At 37.2% G+C, this 18,848-nt stretch overlaps 2 protein-coding genes across 4 annotated transcripts; both read right to left on the bottom strand.

Annotated features, from left to right (window-relative positions):
• Nucleotides 1-400: 400 nt before the first annotated feature.
• Nucleotides 401-11,379, bottom strand: LOC145497117 (uncharacterized). Of its 2 annotated transcripts, XM_081476913.1 has the most exons (6): nt 11,300-11,379; nt 9,177-9,611; nt 5,316-5,360; nt 3,038-3,097; nt 2,847-2,906; nt 401-1,874 (listed from the first exon to the last, which is right to left on the bottom strand). In XM_081476913.1, the coding sequence occupies exons 1-6, from the start codon at nt 11,355-11,357 to the stop codon at nt 1,729-1,731; spliced, it is 804 nt and encodes a 267-aa protein (XP_081333039.1). In that variant the 5' UTR covers nt 11,358-11,379; the 3' UTR covers nt 401-1,728. The 2 variants fall into 2 exon arrangements, with proteins under 2 accessions (XP_081333039.1, XP_081333040.1); XM_081476914.1 differs by lacking the exon at nt 2,847-2,906 and having other exon boundaries at nt 401-1,859.
• Nucleotides 11,380-13,154: 1,775 nt separating this feature from the next.
• Nucleotides 13,155-18,478, bottom strand: LOC145497230 (uncharacterized). Of its 2 annotated transcripts, XM_081477045.1 has the most exons (5): nt 18,117-18,478; nt 16,837-17,295; nt 16,368-16,415; nt 14,695-14,808; nt 13,155-14,026 (listed from the first exon to the last, which is right to left on the bottom strand). In XM_081477045.1, the coding sequence occupies exons 1-5, from the start codon at nt 18,181-18,183 to the stop codon at nt 13,908-13,910; spliced, it is 807 nt and encodes a 268-aa protein (XP_081333171.1). In that variant the 5' UTR covers nt 18,184-18,478; the 3' UTR covers nt 13,155-13,907. The 2 variants fall into 2 exon arrangements, with proteins under 2 accessions (XP_081333171.1, XP_081333172.1); XM_081477046.1 differs by lacking the exon at nt 16,368-16,415.
• Nucleotides 18,479-18,848: the final 370 nt, after the last annotated feature.

Here is an 18,848-nt window from a genome sequence, read left to right as displayed (position 1 = left end):
TTTAATTTTGACACTTTGGAAAGTTATAGAAATTTCCAACAATATTTCATGTGTTTTAGCTATTCCCCAAAACTCCTAGATATTCCAAACACATTTTTTAAAGCACTCTGGGAAATAATAGGAGTTCCAAGGATTATTCCCAATAATTCCCAGTCATACTTTTCACTATTCCCAAATATTCCCAGAAATTCCAAGGTCTTGGATTAAGCATAATTTGCATGGCTTGGAATAACTTGGAATCCCCAGGAATTCCCAATAATTCCCAGTCATACTTCCACTATTCCCAAATATTCCCAGAAATTCCAAGGTCTTGGATAAAGCACAATTTGCATGTCTTGGAATAACTTGGAATTCCTAGGAATTCCCAGACTACTGGGAATTTATTTCGCAGGGGGGAGACGCCTTTACGTCTCATTTAGTATGCAAAACGATGTCATGTGACGAAAACTCATCCGAGCATGACCAAGAAACAAGCAGTTCTGAAGTCAATGAAAAGTAGTCTACTTCATGTATAAAAGTTCAATTCATGGGGTAACCCGAAAACACTGACTCTAGGGGAAATTTTTTTGCTCCAGAAAATACCTATATTTCCCCACAGAGAGGGTTTTCGGTTTTTCAACCCCAACCCAGCCCAATTCCAATTACATCTCTTACTTTCCTACCATAATTTTGGCCGTTGATAACTGCTCTGTGAAGTGGGTACTTGCATTTTCTGGAACACTAATATGCACATATTAACAACAACTAATTAAGCAAACTGGATAAAAAAAGTATTATATGAATGAAAAAATTACTTAGTGATTTGCTGAGAGGAGGCTAATTTGTCAGCAAGTTTTAAACACAGCAGTGTAATTTTCTCAGTCATAGTATGTGAGTAATCATATGAAAACTCAGACGAACAATAATGGATTTTCACTACTCACATTATATAAGGAAATCTTTCAAATTACATTGGCCTGTTAAGGTGCAATTTTAAGAGATTTTTCAGATATCCCTCATAGTGTAAATCCTTAATTGTCCTCACATTCATGTGATTACCTACACTGATTATTTAAATAGTTGGGATCGAGAAAAATAATAAATATATTATTATAAACTTTATGGCCTCCATTTGGTGCAAAAATATGCTCAGATATTTGTCCAGAGACATGTGTTCTGAGAAGCGAACAGTTTGCCGAGAGCATAGCTCGAGGAAATCTCTGAGGTTCATTAGGAACAGAGAATGTCCAAGGACAAATATCCGAGTATATTTTCAAGCTAACTGGAGGCTATTGTGTTTATTATCCGTCAAATATTTTTCGCAACACACATGCACAGTTTTGAAAATTGGGGAATTTTATATTTACTAATCACTTAAACATTCCCCAATTTTAGCTGGGGCATATTTAGTCATGTGACACATTTAGACCAATCGCATATGAGGGAAAATATTTGATAGATTGTAAATACATACATAACTAATTATGTAAAATTATTTCTGTGTAAAAAAATCCTGGGCATTCAATTTTCAGGTTGGTAAAAGCTAGAGAAAACCGTCTTGAAAACTTTAAAAACTAGCATATTAATGCTGAGTACTTTGGCTACTCCAAGTTCACATGACCTTTGACAATAAAAACTATTGTCTACCAAAAGCAAGAAAATTATTGCACAATCCAGGACATCAGAGGATGCATTCTCTACATAGCAGTTTCTTTTGTCCTAATCTCATTACTCCCATTACAGGTATTGTCATGGCTGGGTTGGCAACTGTTGTTCAGTGGCTGTCCTTCTCGCTCTTTTTTTGTACAGGTAAGCAAACAGAGCTGCGATCAGTACTAGTGCCAGCAGGATACCCACCACAAGACTGACGATCAAGCCCACTTCAAGTTTGCCAGCTGAAAGAACATATGATATTAAAACAAATCTTTGAGTTAATTAAATTCTACAAAATTGCAGTGTTTAAAAAAAGTATATATAAGAAAACAAAATTAACATCTCTGACTTCAGGGTTACCTATTACAAATGAAGTTTCTTTTCTGGAGGTTACCCTGATTCCAGAGATTTTCTCTCCTCTATTTCTGTTGAACCCCGGAGGGGGGGGAGGGGTACTCCCTTATATGGGCTATGTACTTAGGTATGTGCAACCTCACAGGGTAGGGTTTTTCAGCCATTTTAGTCATAAATATAATAGGGTATCGATTTTGGCCATTTTGGTTATAAATAGAGTATGGTTTTAGCACTCTAGTCTTTAATTGGGTATGTTTCTTACAAGAAGCTACTTTTTGTTCGTTTTCAATAACAACTTCAACAAAAGCCCTTCATAACTTAAGTTTAAGGCAACTGCGCCAGCCACAACGGTCATAAATAGGGTATTGAATTTTTGGCCAGGTCATACATGTAGATAGGGTAGGAAAATCACAGATTTTGGTCATAAATAGGGTAAGGGTTTTGAGAAGTGGGCTGCACATATCCCCACCCAACTTTTCTGGGAGTACCCCCCACCCCCCCACCCCCATCCCCCGGGGTTGAACCCATGATAAATTCTCCTTTTTTCATAGAAGGTCGATTTGCACATTAAGGCAATATTTAAAATTTACACAGAGAGTGTACATAATGTACATGTAGCAGTATATCAGTGGTCACTTAGGTGCTTTTTGTTTATGCATCCCTTCAAAGACAGATAACTATAGGTCATGACCTCATGGACATCACATAATTTTTTGTAAGTTTACCACTGAGTAAGCACTGGTTTTCAATTGGATTGCAGGCTCAAGCAAGGTTAATTTATTGTAATCAGTACCTCTGCTTTTGGGCTTGGCTAAATCTATATTAATTTAAGTTACTGCCAACAGTATTTATGTACTAACCATCAGGATATGGCTTCAAACTTGCAATTGGTGCCACAGTTGAATTTGAAGGTGTACCAACTGAAATTGATTTTAAATTAGCAACATTATGTTAGTGGTGACTAGCTCATCCCTAAAACTCTCACTTACCTAAATGTCATTATAATGATATCTTTTTTAATTAGTTACAGTGCCAGCGCTAATGAACTCACCATCAGGATCTGGCTTTAACCTTGATGTCACAGTTGAATTTGTTGGTGCTGTTATACCAGCTGAAATTGATATGGTGGAATGGAATCAACATTTATTTATTAAAGGTGGCAAAATTCTTATTTCACAACAACAACACAACAACAAAACTTTTAATTATTCCCTTTTCAATAATTTAAATGAATTTTAGGTTAATGAGTTGTGTTACATCTATACTTTATTATTAAAAATAATTAAGTAAGAAACTTAAATATAATGACAGATGAACCCGCAGGCAGTCTAGACCAATCTTAAGGTGGGCCACATCTATATTTATATTATTAAATTAATATGCAATAAGCTTACTATTCAACTATTTAGAAAATGATTAATGAAAATGCTTGTTACAAGCATTACGAACTAGTTTTGACTGGTTATCATTTACATATATTATTGATACTTAAGGAGCTTAAGGACCCATTAACCGATCTACATGTATGCGTGAGCTCACGCATGTTACTAGGGAGGTGAAATTTCACTTCCGGTTATTTAGGTCAGCCTGAGAGCAAAAAATAAAAACAACTCAATAACTTGCAAATTTGCTTGAATTTTAGATGTTGTTCTTTGTTTTTCACAAAATGCAAAGTGAAAAAAGTACAGGCAAAGACAAAATAAGAGAAAGACAGAAAAACAAGAGCAATAGAAAAAGAAAAACTCCATGTGGCCTTGTTTGATCTTACCGAAATGCGCTGGTAGTGTAAATTGTGCACGCTCTGATAGGGTAACTTCCAAAATATATCTGGCACACTTCCGGTTCCTTTAAATGCCAAAGGAAATGCGGTTTTTCATTCAATCCAGCCTTTTTCGACTAATTTCAATTAAAGCCAACGTTGGAAACATAGCTATGCATTCCTTTTTTGAAATCATGCTTTTTTTCAGAAAAATATTTACGAATTTTTCAATATTTTGATATTCTCTCAAAATCTGACCTTTAAGAAATGAAACAAAATCTATATGCATAGTATAATGAGGATTTAAATGAAAATATGAAATCAATTAAAAGAATCCCGATCCATGTCCCCGACCCATGAATCCATGGGGACTGGCACAGAATTTCCAAGGCCTCAAGAATTCTTTTCTTCTCTAGCTATAATAACTAGATTGACACTTTCCACCATTGAAGAACATCTTAGGGACAATTAGGCCACAAGTTGGAAGAGAGAAAGGCAGGTATATTTGTATTCTCGGTATTGGACATGAACTGCTTGCTGCAACTGAGGTTTATATGCGGGACTCTTGTCAAATGCTTAAATGACATTAATTTTATCAATGTCAATAAAGTCCTTCTTCTAGATGTACTACTACATTAATCTCTTTTTAATGATAATTCCCTGATTGAGCCTCCATTGCATTAGCTACAATGTAGTTCCAGTCCAATACCAAGAATATGAATATGATAAAGACACCTAATAAGTCAGTCAACTACCGACCCTATGATCAAATTGATGTAATTTGATGATGACGACAATTAGTACTTAACAAATTTCATATTTTACCATGCAGTGTTAAATTTATGGATCATTTTGCATTGCCATACACTATCAAAAGTTCTTTCATAATCACTGAAACCAACATAAAGCTTTTTGTGCTGTTTGGTGTATGTGGATTATAGTTAGCAGAGAATAAATAAACTATGCAGTTTTCCTGAGCAGCTGGTCAAAGTGATTCCTCTGTAATTGGCTGGGCATTTCTTGTCACCTTCCTTTTTGTATATTAATTTTTTGGTTTTTTGACACCTATGTTCCATTCAGTTGGGAAGGTGCCAGTTTCGAAGATGTCATTGAACAGTGTTTCTAGAGAAGGTATGAGATAATACCGTCCATGTTTGATCATTTCATTTAGAAGAGTGTCCATACCAGGTGCTTTTTTACTTTTGAGTTTAGAAATTTTGATCATGAATTTCTTTTACGGTGATCAGAGTGAGCGCTACTTGTTTGAACGAATGAAATGAGTGAGTGAGGTGAGTGAGGTGAGTGAGTGACTGAATGAATGAACTCTTTTAACCACAGAATTCAAACAGTTAAACGGCACTGATTTACATTGAAGCTGTCTGAAATTAGATAAAAACTTAAGTTAAGACAAGTTCCAATAAAATAACAAACGAACGTAGCCTACAGCTGATAGAAAATTATAATATATACAGAAGGTGCTGTATGATTCATTGCATTAGGGATTACAACTGAAATAAAAACTGTTTGATTCAAAAAAAACCTGAAGGATTAAAACATGAGAAGTCATTACCTGTTGCGGGTTTCTGAGTTGATGAAGTCTTGTTTGACTCAGCCTCTGTCAAGTAATTTAAGGCAAAATATGTACTGAGTATTGAATCTTCTGGAATGAGTGGTTCCAAGCAATAACCATAAGCCATCTCCCAGAGGGTTATTTGAAATTCCAGTGGGTAGGGGGAAAGTGTGAAACTTAACTGCATGAGATGTCATGTGCAAATTTCCAGATGGGTGGGGTGGGTGTTACCCCCAGGGGAGAAGGGAATTCCATTTAAAAAGGTCAGGGGTGCTCGATGTACCTTCTAGGAGTTAAAAAAGTGGTTTTGGTACCTCTCAGGGTGTTCAGCCTCAAAAGGGCATAGCGGGAGCCTTTGCGCTACCTTAATTAAGGGCAGTGAGCCAGAAAAAAAAAAAATGACAGGAGGTATTAATTTTGACAATCAACTTTACAAGTAAAAGGTATTAGAAGCATTATGATCATCTTTATCACTCAAAGTTAGGAAAATGTGTTGATTTACAAATGATACCTAGGCCTCTTAGGACTGCAAAACAGGATCTTGGTACCTCTGAGGGGATCTTTTCAAAATTTCCAACAAGTACTCCCGTCCCTTTTTTTTATAAGGGAGTCTCCCCGTGGGACTGTTATCCTGCAGCAAGACATGAGATTCCTTCTCTTTTTGCTTGTTTTTAAGCTCTCAGTAGTAACAGGCAAACCAGTCGAGGAGGCAATTTAACCTCAGCCTTTCTTCATGTTTGTTGTTTACATATTAGACATCATTAAGATCCTAAATACCCACAAAGAGAATTAAACCATGGACATCATTGTCTCAGTCACAGTTTTTTCATGGACATTGCCTTAAGTCCTAATTTCTTTCTGGCTATAGCCCTGATGTGGCAACTAACAATCTACCCCCCACAGGGATTGGAAAGGCTGTGTGCCATGTGCATGTGGCGCATAAGGCTACGAAATGACACATTCTGAAAGCACCTACCGGGCTTGCGATGTGCCCTAGCTGCGAAACAGCTTGTAAAAATACACTACTTTGTGAAAAGGATTTTCATGATTTGTGAAATTTTCATTGTAATGACAAATAAACATGCAAGAAATCACGATGCCTTTGCTCTTTAATCGAGGTTATAAAAGCATTTGTTCTGTTTTTGTCCCCAGATTTTTGAGAAATAACATAATATACTATGCAAAAAACTCAGTTTTCCAAGAGCATCTTTGGAGATATTTAATTTGTTGAACAAAAAACAAAAGAAACCTTTTGTTTTGCTAAATGATAAAGTCACCAAAGCCTGGCATTTGCTGCTAGTTGTTCGAACTGATACAAGTTTTATTATTCATATAATTACACTAATCTGTTGCTGTTGATTCATTAGCGCAAGCAAATATGGAGCTGAACGGGCCGGATACAAGTTTGTTTTGTTGTGACACCGGTTCGATACAAGATCGGTTGAACTTTTTTTCTGGTCTGTGTCTCTACTTCTTTCAAAAATAAAACACCTAAATAGGATTTTAAAAAAACGTGCTGTTGAGGCTGCTAAAAGTAACTGTTTAAGTTTGCGTCGCATTGAAATCCACCCTCGAAAGATTTGCTGCAAAAGATGCTGCTGGAAAACTGAGTTTTTTGCATATGTTATTTCTCAAAAACAAAGTGCAAATCAACAAAAACAATTATGCAACGATGCTTTCCATGTCAAAACAAGTCGGTCTGCGAAAAATTAGCGCAATGCTGCAAAAAACAAAAATTGGCCCAAAAAGCTATATACACCCTTTTTGCACAAAAGCCTTCAACTGTAAAGGCAACTTTACTTGTCACCCTTAAAATCTAAAATTGAGCTTGTCTGAGTGATGTTAATGTCAGACTCGGTGTGTCAGGTCTAATCAGTTCCAGTTCAGAATGTATAGTTTAACCTCAATGAAAGGTTACATAATTTGTATTAGCTATATTCTGTGGGGTAATCCCAAAACACTCACCCCCGGTCCGCGGACTCCCACTACAGACCACGTCCACGGACTACCTATGGACCGGCCCACGGACTACCCCTACAGACCCCCTCTACGGATCCCCCCCCCCCCCCAAATAGAATAAAAATAAGAAATCAATATTTCAGTAATGGGTTGTCTAATAGACCGTGTCAGCGAAATTCCGAGCATTGCATTTTGCAAATGTAACATTCTTAGTTTCAGGCTAAGTTGGGCGCAAGTTATATCATTACACGTTGCCATTCCCTTTGCTGTGGCCATATCGTATATGAATGACCATGGAAGCTTCCAGGAAGCCTCCAGGAAGCCTCTGGGAAGCCTCGAAGTTTGTGCTCTTTCCCCTCCACCATTTTGTTCAGTCCATTCTCCTGTGGATTTGTGAGCTCGTTCCAGGCTTCATAATTACAGATACAAGCAAGCTTGAACAACCTAAAAACACATCTTGCCTGGCCAGATTGAGCCACGAATGGAAGGTAACAATTTTCCTTCTTTTGCCATTGGCATCTCCTTACGCTGAAAAAAGCTTTTAGGCTGTGGTTTTTTTTTTGGGGGGGGGGGCGGGGTGAAGGGTGTTAATTACATTTGCACAGTGTAATACTCGAAATTTTGCTGACATGAGTATCCTATTAGACAACCCATAAATGAAGTATTTATTTCTTATTTTTATACTATTTTGGGGGTGGTCCGTAGAGGGGGTCTGTAGGGGTAGTCCGTGGACTGGTCTATAGGCAGTCCGCAGACCCGGTCCATAGTGGGGGTCCACGGACCAGGGGTCAGTGTTTTAGGGTTACCCATATTCTGTGACTGTACAAGTAAAAAGTATAAAACAACTGTAATCAAGAAATACGTATAGTTTGCCAAATTTTTTTATGGCCAATTTATTTACCCTAATGACCCAAACTTCTTATAAATGGCCCATAACTTTCCAATCCTATGGGCCATAGGCTCATTTGCCTGTTTTCCCTTGCCAATCCCTGCCCCATGTCAATCTGCATCGTTTTTCATAGCATTGCATGAGGTGGGCAGGTTATGGTGATATAAATAAATAAATAAATAAATACATAAATAAATAAATAAATAAATAAATAAACATACATTTATTTAGCACCATTTTCCACTAATTGTCCATGGCGCTTTACAATACTTTAAAATTAAAATCCTAAGTTTAAAATCCTAAAATTAAAATCCTAATCCTTTAAAAACCTAAAATGTTAAATCCTAAAAGTTAAAATCCTAAGAATTAAATACGCTATATAATACAATTAGGCTACAAATAAAAAGTAAAAACTACAAATCAAATGCGCGCTTAAAAAGATAAGTCTTAAGATTAGCCTTAAAAACTGCCTATTGATGATGAAAGTCTGATCTCTGGAATATGCACACATATGTAAACAATAACCTCCATTTGGCACGAAAAGAAGTTTGGATATTTGTCCACAGATGTTGTCTGTTCAGCGAAGCAAACAGTTTTCCGAGAGCGGAGTTCAAGGAAAAATGTGAGCTCTAAAGAACAGATAATCTCCAAGGAACAGATAATCTCCAAGGACAAATATCGGTGCATATTTTAAAGTCAAATGGAGGCTAATGTCTTTATTATCCTTCAAATATTTATCACAACATGAAAACTGGGGATTATCACTCAGATATTCTTTAGTCTTAGCTGGGGCATAAGCAGTCATGATCATGTGGTGCGTTTAGACCATTATCGCATGCAAGCAAAATATTTGATGGATTATAACTGATATATAATTAGCCTACTAGCCTGAGATGAGATATTCATACATTGCTACAATATCAATTTTTGTCAGTAGCAGTTAGCAGCAAATGTTAACCAAACTGGCTAATAAATTGTTTGATTTCTACTCTTCAGTAATATTTAGAACTTACGTTTTACGAGATACACCTCAGCTTGCCTGAATTTGAGCCCACTGCAGTCCATACACGAACATATTATTTCGAAACGAATCTCATCAAATGGTGGTCCAGGATCAGCCATAAGTGCAGTAATTTGCAAACTGGCCTGCCATTCAATCTCAGACTGGTGATTATAGCCAGAAATAATCCGGTGGCTACAGTTCAAGGAGACATGTTCTAAACTGTAGTTCATCTCTGTTTCAGAGTTAATTATTCCACTACTATAAACATCAGTTGTCCATAACTTTGAATCGGGACAAGACACTAGCCGTCGAGGCAAGTTGCCAGTCAGGTTAGAAAAGATCTTAATCTCCTGACTACAGTTTGGTCTATCTCCTGGTAGAGTGAAGTTGTTTGAGGCTGTGAATTTGTTTCCTCGAAACAACAGGACTTCTGCCATTAGTTCACCTGAAAGTTAGAAAACAGCAAGTATTAAATATAATTACAGTTGGTTCCTTTAAGGACCTTGCAGTTACTTAAAAAAGCTGTAAGCTAATTAATTTAGCTACAATTTAACACTTAAAAAAAATTGATTAATGCTTTACATTGTTGACGGAACATTTTCACTGATTTTTAATTTTTTCGAGAAATTAATAAACTTAATTCATTTTAATATCATGTAAACACGTAGACATCAAAAATTATTGTGATCCCCCACTACCTTGGAATTTCCTCTCCAAGTGAAATTGATACAATTTTCTGGAAATCATTTACAAAATTACATAATTAGGTAAGTCTTAGTCAAATGATTTATAGGTCTGTACTGTGGGACAAAGTTTTTTTTTCACATGGGTCATGAATCAAAGAGAAATAAGAGGATATTCCAGTACAGACTGAGAAGATGTGTTCAGTAAAATATTTAACTCTTAATGTCTGGTCCCGAGGGGCACAGTGAATTTTGTTTCCTGAGAGTCTCAAACATTGAGATTTGAAGGAAACATAGGCGTACAAGCTGGAGGAGAGGGGGGGGGAGGGCAAGGGGGACTGCAGATGCCCCAGCTTTGAAAATTATGTGATTATTCAGACAAAACGCCTTATGATTTGGGCAACAACACTTAAGAGAAAACATTCCAAAATAAAGATGTTGGCGTGATTTCCAAAACTGGTAAATAAAATTTCTATTCAGTTATATTTTACAGAACTTTTTCTTTTAATAAGTTTTACTGAGATTTTCCTGGGATTAAGACTGTTGATAGAGTATAATTGATTGAGTGAGTATGCAAGTTTTAAATATAATTATTTTTGGAATTATAGCAGTTTCATTAGATGTTGGAATTGTGAAGGTACTTTTATGCATTCGGGCATTGCATAAATGTTTCGGGCAAGAAGGTCACTGCCCCCCAAGTCCGCAAGTGCCCGCACACGTATGGAGGGAAACATAATTCACTGTTTGCCAAGGGACCAGTCATTAAGTGATTTGTTATAAGCAAAAAAAATGGGTCAAACCGGTGGAAAACAAATAATCACTTTATTGACAAATGACGTGCAACAGTGGTCAATAACTCACAGGCAACAGTGAACTGTTCACCGTTTGACGGCATAGGTTTCGCACTGTTACCCGCTTGTGGCATTTGGCAGGAAACAGTTCATTGTCAGATGTCATGTGACCATGAACTAACCAATGAATGGGCGCACTGTAGCGGGAAAAATGCCAGCTATATAACAATAGTCTTTTTTTACTGTTTTGCAGTACAAAGACAGTACAGTACAATGTTCAAAATTTATGATTTACTTGTAGTCAAGCCAAGGTGTGCACTAAATGAAATAACCTGTCATTTGAATACACATGAAGTTTGCACCTGAAAATTTTGTAGGTATGATTAGTTCAGAATAGAAATCTCACAGAAAAAGATACAATTTTCAGGTAAATAAAATACTTGATAACTTACATCAAAACTATGAATACGTTTTAAACCGTTTTTTCGGTCGATGTAAATGCATGTGGTGTAGAAGGTTTTCCTATTCTACATGCAAAGACTACAGTTTGTACACACCCGCTTGTACATGTAACAAGCTGACATGTTCACGAGTTTAATCCCGTAGTGTAAAGATCAATTATTTCAATTGCAGTAGCTACCCAAAAACAATTGCCCTACCTGCACAAATCGTTAGCGCCATGGTAAGTGTGCCAGTGAAAAAACAGGAGAGCTCCATCTTGAAGACTCCTAACGCATCAGAGTTCTGAATATTATGCGTATCAGTCCTCGCGAGTCCAACCACGTGAACGTCTTGTAGAGCTGGTAACCTCGCCGCCCCGATCCCAGTCTCTCTCTCTCCTTTTCCTGCATATGGCTTTCGATATTCAACTTTCGTTCGTGAATATGAATATTCGGCTTCCAGTTTAATTCATCGAACACCATCACTAGCTTGACACCATGGTTTGGGCGCTGGGAAATTATTTCAAGTAAATTATAAACATGTAGAAAACGAGAACAAGAATTTAGAAAACGTTTTTTTCTCACCTCGAGTCACTTCCGATGGCAATGCATGTACGCCAGAACGAAATAAAGAAATACTTACCTGGTTGTTTGAACAACACGGTAAAGCTTTTCTGCACAACCGTAAGCTCCTTTGTACAGTAGACAAGGGATATCCAAACCCAGGTTAGAATCACGGAGCTGCGAAATGCCCGACTCGAGTTTCATGATTCTGTAGATTTCTTTGAGTAAACCTGTAAAGGACCCTTGGAACCCATTGCGAATGAGCTACTTCCATCGGAAATCAAACGATCTGGGGAAAGGTCACCAGCTAACGACCCGATAACGAACAGAAGACAAAATTTCCAGGTCACGGAGCTCTTTGTATCTGGATTTTTCCCGGTTAAAATTCATGAAAAGGTATTGACTTCGAACAGAGGTAGATCGATGATATGCTCCTACTTCAACTTTTAACCCACAATGCAATTAGGGTAGTGTCCAACTCTGGTTTGAGGGCGTTAAGTATTTTTTACATTAAAAAAAAAAAACAAAAAAAAAACACTTGGATATAGGCAAGTCTTCAATGAAGCTTTCCCGGGAGCTAGCGCTTCGGGTGCCTGGAAAACCTGAAGAGCGAATAGCGAATAGTCGCGAATAGCGAACAGCGAATTAAAGAGCTGCTAAATAAGCTATAGTTCAGGGGTATACCTAATATAGTAGAAGATTGATACATTTTTGAAGTCGTTCATTTTCCCATTTTAAAGCAATCTCTCTCAAAATGTCCACCTCCTTCATAATTGCTGATGTCAATTCTTAAATAAGCTGATTAGTGGCTTTCAAATGGCATATTGTACACAGGCAGAGTGTCTTCATTTGCCGATTTGGGAAAAACTGCGGTTTGCCTTAGGGGGTAAAGGGTTAAGTGTCCTCAATTTGTAGAGGGTCTTTGCTTTAATAAAGTGATTTACTTAATAAAGTTATTGATTGATCTTGAACATACATATCTGAGCGATTTCACAAGAACATGCCAGCTTAAAGCAGGAAGTCCAGTGACTCTAAACCTAGCGGGAGAGGAGGGGGAGGGTGGGGGGGGGGGGGAGGGAGCTGGACCGGGAGGCCTCCATTAAGGCTGGGCTGAGGACATGGCGCTGAGGCACTGGTCTATCTGCTGGTGGTTTGCTGGCGGCCAGCGGTCAATTGCAGGGTGGAGTGGAGGGTGTCTTTTACTGAGACCTTCACTTCACACAATCTAGACTTTAACATGCCAAATAACCTTGAAATTGACTGTGTTGCTGGGCACTTTGCTCAGTTGTTGAACCTTGTTTGAGGGTTCTGTATTCACATGGCACCCTAGCTGCTGGAGAGGCATGTGCCACGTGCATACGTGATGGCCAATCTCCTAGCCAGGGGGGTGGTCAGAATGCTGGGACTGTTTTTGAGCTGTCTGTGGGCATTTTTAAGCGAATAGGGTCAGATATGTGGTACCACATGAAGCAAATGTCACATTGTGATGACACAACAAAAGCTGTGAGACTCGCAGTTTATGAAAACTGCATATGATATATTTTAAAATAGTTTCTATTTTACAGAATCTTTAATTTTAATTACAGTACAAACTTATTATGAAGGTTTTAAAAGCATATTCTATAGAAAAGCAGAATGCTTGAAGTATAAATAGAACCCGTTCAACCGCCATAATTAATATACATAACTTAGGTACTTTTTCACGAGTGCTTGTTTCACAATTCAATTAAGATGACTTAACTGCAATTAATACAACTAGTATTCCTATCTGAATGAAATGAAATACTGACATGTCTTATTTTTTTTTAATTACTCAACTGCCAAACAGTTGCTTCAAACTTTAATAAATAAGAGAATAACTTTAAAAGCTTAATTATAAAATCCACAACAAAATGTAATCTCTAGTTTTGTTACATGTAAAACTGGCCATCAACAGTCCCAGTTGCTCAGCAATTGTTTTCCATTTTTTCTTTAAAATGCCTGGGTTTTCAAAACAAATTACAAGTGAAACGACAGGCAAAGTGTTGGTTAAGTCTGAGAACATGTTGAAAAACAATATGAAATTTAGCTTGGTTGAGAATCCTCAAGTTTCCAAAAATCACAAATTATGAAAAATAGCAGCCTATACGTACTGAACACTGTCTTATAAAGAAAGTTGACGTCAAATTGAAACATCTTGCGCTTTGATAGAAAAATATTTTTCTTTACCTGTAGGATTCAGCAAGAAAATGTAATTTCTTTTACAGAAGTAGTCATGTGGCAATTAACTGACTGCAGACCTCATTGATAATATTAGTCGAATACTAAGCCACATCAAGCTTATAAATACAGCTGCGAGGACAAAATACAAGGCAAGACGTCCATCCGTTTTTCTCTTCCCATCTATGAAAAGATTGAAATACAGATTAAAACTGAATTGCACTTATATATTATATACTGTATTAAGGTAAATAATGCTTTTTCTCAGTAGCGTTTCGCCAGCTACATAAATCGCGCTAAATACAGCACACTGCATGTGTGCCCGCACACCCAAACACCAAGGATGGGTGGGTGGGTGGATGGATGGAATTGGATGGATGGATGAATGGATGAATGAAAGACTTTGTTTAAGCATCAATAGTATTTAACTTAAAAAAAACTAATTGGGTACACTATTTACATATTGATCACATGTGAGTCAAAAGTTCAATAGTTGTAGTTGTTTCCGTAGCTAGGGAATTAATTTTGTGAGTGAGTTTTGTGTGCCCTGAGTTATTAGCTAGGGAGTTAGTGAGTTTTGATCCATGACAATTGTGACAGGTATTCCTCCTAATAGAAAATGTCTTTGAGTTGCCTGGAGGCCAGTTATAACAGTGATATGTATGTATCATCAAAGATTTTGAAAAATGAATTAAAACCCGAAACTTGGCAAAACTTGGCAAATAAGCTATAGCAATGGACAACTTTTTATTTTAAAGTTTGACTTTAAAATGATGATCCAAGCTGCAGTGTAGGACAGTTGATCAATACATTCCACAAGACAAAACATTATTTTTGTACATGATCTGTACCTGGAAGATTTTCCTTCTCCTGTGAAGGACCTGTGTCAGGACTTGGAGTTGCTGGCAAGCCAAGACTTTGTGATGCCTGTGTAAAGCCAATGCTATTTAAAGGTGAACTCTGACCTACAAATGAAATGTATATTTTAACATTTGTTCTCAGCATGTACTGTATCTATTATTAGTTGAATATTTAGAGTTGAGAAAAGCCAACATGTCCAATTTAAGGTGTTTTGATCCTAATTTACTAGCAATTGGTATAATTATGTTAACTGAGTGCAAGTTTATCAGTGTCCATTTAGATGGGTTTCAGATTACTAATTCTTAATCATTGGTATTTCGTTCAGCAGGTCATTATTTCCTGTCATAAATTAATATATTAGCACAAAAAAATTACTCCCATAAAAATTGGGTGAGGGTGGGTGGCCCGCTTCCCAAAATCCTTACCCTATTTATGACCAAAATCTGTGATTTTCCCCACCCAAAAATTTGATACCCTATGTGCCACTGGGCATTGCAGGATTGAGTAAGTGAGTGACCCTTAAATAAAAAACAGTGTTTCATAACTGCCTTATAATTAGTTCCCTAGCTAGTTCAGATCAATGTTAAATTGTCGTTTAACATAATCTGTGAAGGGCTTCCTTAATTTAATTGTTGATATTCTTTTTAATAATGATGTAAAAGTAGCTTCTTCTTAAGAACATACCCTTTCAAAACTAAAGTACAAAAACCATACTGTATTTATGACCAAAATCGATAACCTATTGATGACTAAAACAGCTGAAAAACCATACCCTTTAGGACCACACATGCCTATATAACCTATGAAAGGGAGTAGCCAGCCCCCCCCCCCCCCCCCCCTCCGAGTGCAGACATTACGTTGTTGGGGGAATTAGCTGACATAAAGACAAAATGTCAAGAAACGCAACTTATATTCTGAACAATAAACAGGAAGTTCTGACAATACTCGATACTCGTGGAACGCATGAAGAAGATCTCGGTTCTCTCGTTCGATCTCGACTTAGTTCCATGTGCTCTGTCACGTGACCTTGTTTGTGTCCCATGATTCCACTACATGAGAGTAATTACTGAATTGTTACCCATGTAAGATCAGTTTATTTTCATTTGGTTACACTGGGACTTGATCAAAGGGACTTACACCTGTTTAAAATATCCCACAAACGTGACAGACAGAGAGAAATAATAGCAATAATGAATTACTCTTTAAATGAAGAAGCCTTGCAACAACATCACAAAGTGGTTTACAGAATGGCCTCAAGTAAGGTAATAAAAATTAAAAACTAAAACTAGGACTAAATTAAGGAAAAAGATTTCATGCTAATTATCTTTAATGGTTAAAATTAGTTTAAATAATAAATATGCACTGCTTGAAATACATGCTATTTTGGAACAATGAATTAAAAATTTTGCTTTGCCAGCAAGCCAATTGCTGCAGCTTTGGTGGATGTTTCTCGTGGACGTAGATTAAATGTCTCACTCTACTAATCAAGCCAGTTAAAACAAATGCATAAATTGCAGCAAAGTTAAGAGTAGTCAAGACTGTCCCCATTTTCTAGGAGATTAGATTTGCAAATGTATACAAATACTGCATGATCAAGAATATAATACTACCAACTGATGATTAACTGACATATACTTAAGAAAGCAGAAATTTGTTGCCCCACCTGTAGATAATGGAGATTTGGTAAGCCTTTCAGTGGGACTGATCTTTTCTGCGAGAGATTTAAGTATAATTAATATTTAGTCATTATTTTAAAAGCTTTAAGGACTAAACTGCTCACTACAGGCAATTTTTACCCCATCTGTAGATAATGGAGATTAGGGCTAATCTTTTATGCAAGAGATTGATTTTTTTCAATGAAAATTACGAAGAATTGTTGATATTGTGTGACATCGGTAAAAATGTCTATTGGATGCTAATGAATGCTGGGAAATTACAATTATATGTAAACTTTCTGGAAAAAAACAAAAAACAAAAACAACCCACTGAGCTGACCGCAGGATCGATTTACATGTATATATATGCAGATTGACTGTTTAATGTTCAAGAGACATACTCATGTCACTACAGATATTACCAAGCTAGTAAATGTTACTCGAACAGATATTGCTCTGCTGATTATTGGAACTTACTTGTTTCATTGTACACCAGGCGATAGTGCCCAGCTTCATGTCTTATGACGTTATTTCCTTTCAGGCATCTCACCACCAAATCAACTTTATCAAATAATGGATGGACTGTAGCTGCTTCAGGAATCACAATCTCAAGCTTTAAATGAAGATTGAACTCATCATGGTTTGTACTTGTCCTATTCACAATGCACAGGAGAGAAACCTTTCCTAGCTGAAACTTCCCTTTGGTGTGGTTGGTTATCACCCCTGTAATAATGGAGTCTGTTTTCAATTCTTGTAGAGGGATCGAAGCCAATCTACTAGGAGAAACATTCCCCTCTTTCATCAGAAGCACATGTGCTTCAAGGTGGCCACAATGTGTCTTGGTCAGTGGCGTGTTGCTGCTTATGATCAGAGGGTAATTTGTTCCTTTAGGAACATATATAATTTCATAATCCCGCAATTCTTCTGTAGCTTGACCTGAAAGATATAAAACAGCAAGTTTCAAGCTACAATTTAAGATTCAAATACATGATCAAGACCACAACTGCCTGATGATTTTTTAAATAAAATAAAATAATTGTAATAAAAATTTTTTTTTTGAAAAAAATTGATTAATTTAAGGCTCAAAAGAGTAGGAATTAACTGTCACCATTCGCCCCACAAATTAGCATATCGTATAGACTGAAAACTAAACCTTAGGCTTGTAAATCTAACACAGTCGAACCTGTACTTACATTGGAAATTGGCCGCTTAATACAAGGCCTTAAAAAAGGTTCGACTTTCTAAAATAACGTACAAAGCTGAAACACTTGTTAGAGGTTAACGATCCTTGTTTGGTTTCAGAGAATTCGTTCGAGACACATGTTACCCGTGTCTTGATGACTCGAAATGCGGGCGCTATCTGGAACCATCAGTATGAAATCTAGTCGTTTCCACTGTATATGTCTTATTAAAATGAATTAAATCTAAACGTCATACATTTTTTTATTTACAGGTAGTCAAGCCAAGCTGTCAAACGTTCCTCATTTATTTTCACTGGATGAAACTGTTAACCATCACACTCACAAGCTGCAGAACATTCGAATTTCACCTCGCTACACATTCACATGAAGTCAGAGTGAAATTAACGTTCATGGGGAAACGATGGGATGTCTAGGTTAAGAGATGACACTTCATAGAAACGCATACGATTGTAAGGTGAAAAAAGTCACTCGATAAGTTACAAACTGCTGACATAGCTACTATTTCGTCTCATCCTACTTGTAGCTGTTTCAATTCCAGTTGCTACAAACACTTACCTTTAGAGATCAACATCCACGCCATAAGAACCAAAAAAAACTGGTAAAAACATCTTTGAATTCCCATAATCGCAGGTAGACACGCACTTCGGTGTGCTGCAGGCTCGTGGGTGTGCTGTACTTGTGCAACAATGTTGTCCAATAAAATTTTAGAGTTCCGAGCACGTGTCTGTTAGTGGAACTGAGGGAGGGGGTAGGGGAGCGTGGACCGACAAAGGGGACTTTTGTATACTGATGTATACAAATGTATAAGGTGTATTACATTGTCACGTTGAAGGCAAAATATTTCAGCAAATTGCAACAGGCCACAGTAAACAGCCCTGCAGTAAAGAGAGCGGAAGTGCCCAGTGACCCTGCGCGGAGGGGGGGAGGGGGTACTGCCATATACGGGCTATACAGGTACGTATGTGTCGCTGTGAAGGGTATGGTTTTCAAGCAGTTTACTCTAGGATAGGGTGTATAAATCAGAGCGTTTGGGCCTAAAATAGGGTATCATTTTTCACAGAACTGACCAGTTGGTTGAAGATTTTATCAAGACTAAGGAAACCAGGAATTGCCTCTCAAAAATACAAAAAAATCAAATCGGCGAGTTTAAATATACGCAAATCAGCCTCAACAGTGTCGCAAAATTCGGGGTAGCAAAATTCAGCTGAACTAGCTCTGGTATAGGCTAAGTGTTCCAGGGTCCCAGCGGCACATCCCCACCCAGAAATTCCCAAAGTACCTCCCCCC

Source organism: Orbicella franksi, chromosome 9, assembly GCF_964199315.1.
Source record: "Orbicella franksi chromosome 9, jaOrbFran1.1, whole genome shotgun sequence".
In the NCBI taxonomy this organism is placed as follows: Eukaryota; Metazoa; Cnidaria; class Anthozoa; order Scleractinia; family Merulinidae; genus Orbicella; species Orbicella franksi.
Note: the sequence above shows the minus strand (reverse complement) of the source record. Positions and strands in the feature narration are given on the sequence as shown.

Bases quoted from the DNA above. Each gene is read 5' to 3' on its own strand.
- LOC145497117 (XM_081476913.1), bottom strand. From the start codon at position 11,357: ATGGAGCTCTCCTGTTTTTTCACTGGCACACTTACCATGGCGCTAACG. The intron at 9,612-11,299 runs GTAGGGCAATTG...TCTAACTTTCAG, and splicing joins GGCGCTAACGATTTGTGCAG to GTGAACTAATGGCAGAAGTC. The intron at 5,361-9,176 runs GTAAGTTCTAAA...ATTACTTGACAG, and splicing joins TGAGGTGTATCTCGTAAAAC to AGGCTGAGTCAAACAAGACT.
- LOC145497230 (XM_081477045.1), bottom strand. From the start codon at position 18,183: ATGGGAATTCAAAGATGTTTTTACCAGTTTTTTTTGGTTCTTATGGCG. The intron at 16,416-16,836 runs GTAAGTTCCAAT...AATCTCTCGCAG, and splicing joins CCTGGTGTACAATGAAACAA to AAAAGATCAGTCCCACTGAA. The intron at 14,027-14,694 runs GTACAGATCATG...ATCTTTTCATAG, and splicing joins GGAGAAGGAAAATCTTCCAG to ATGGGAAGAGAAAAACGGAT.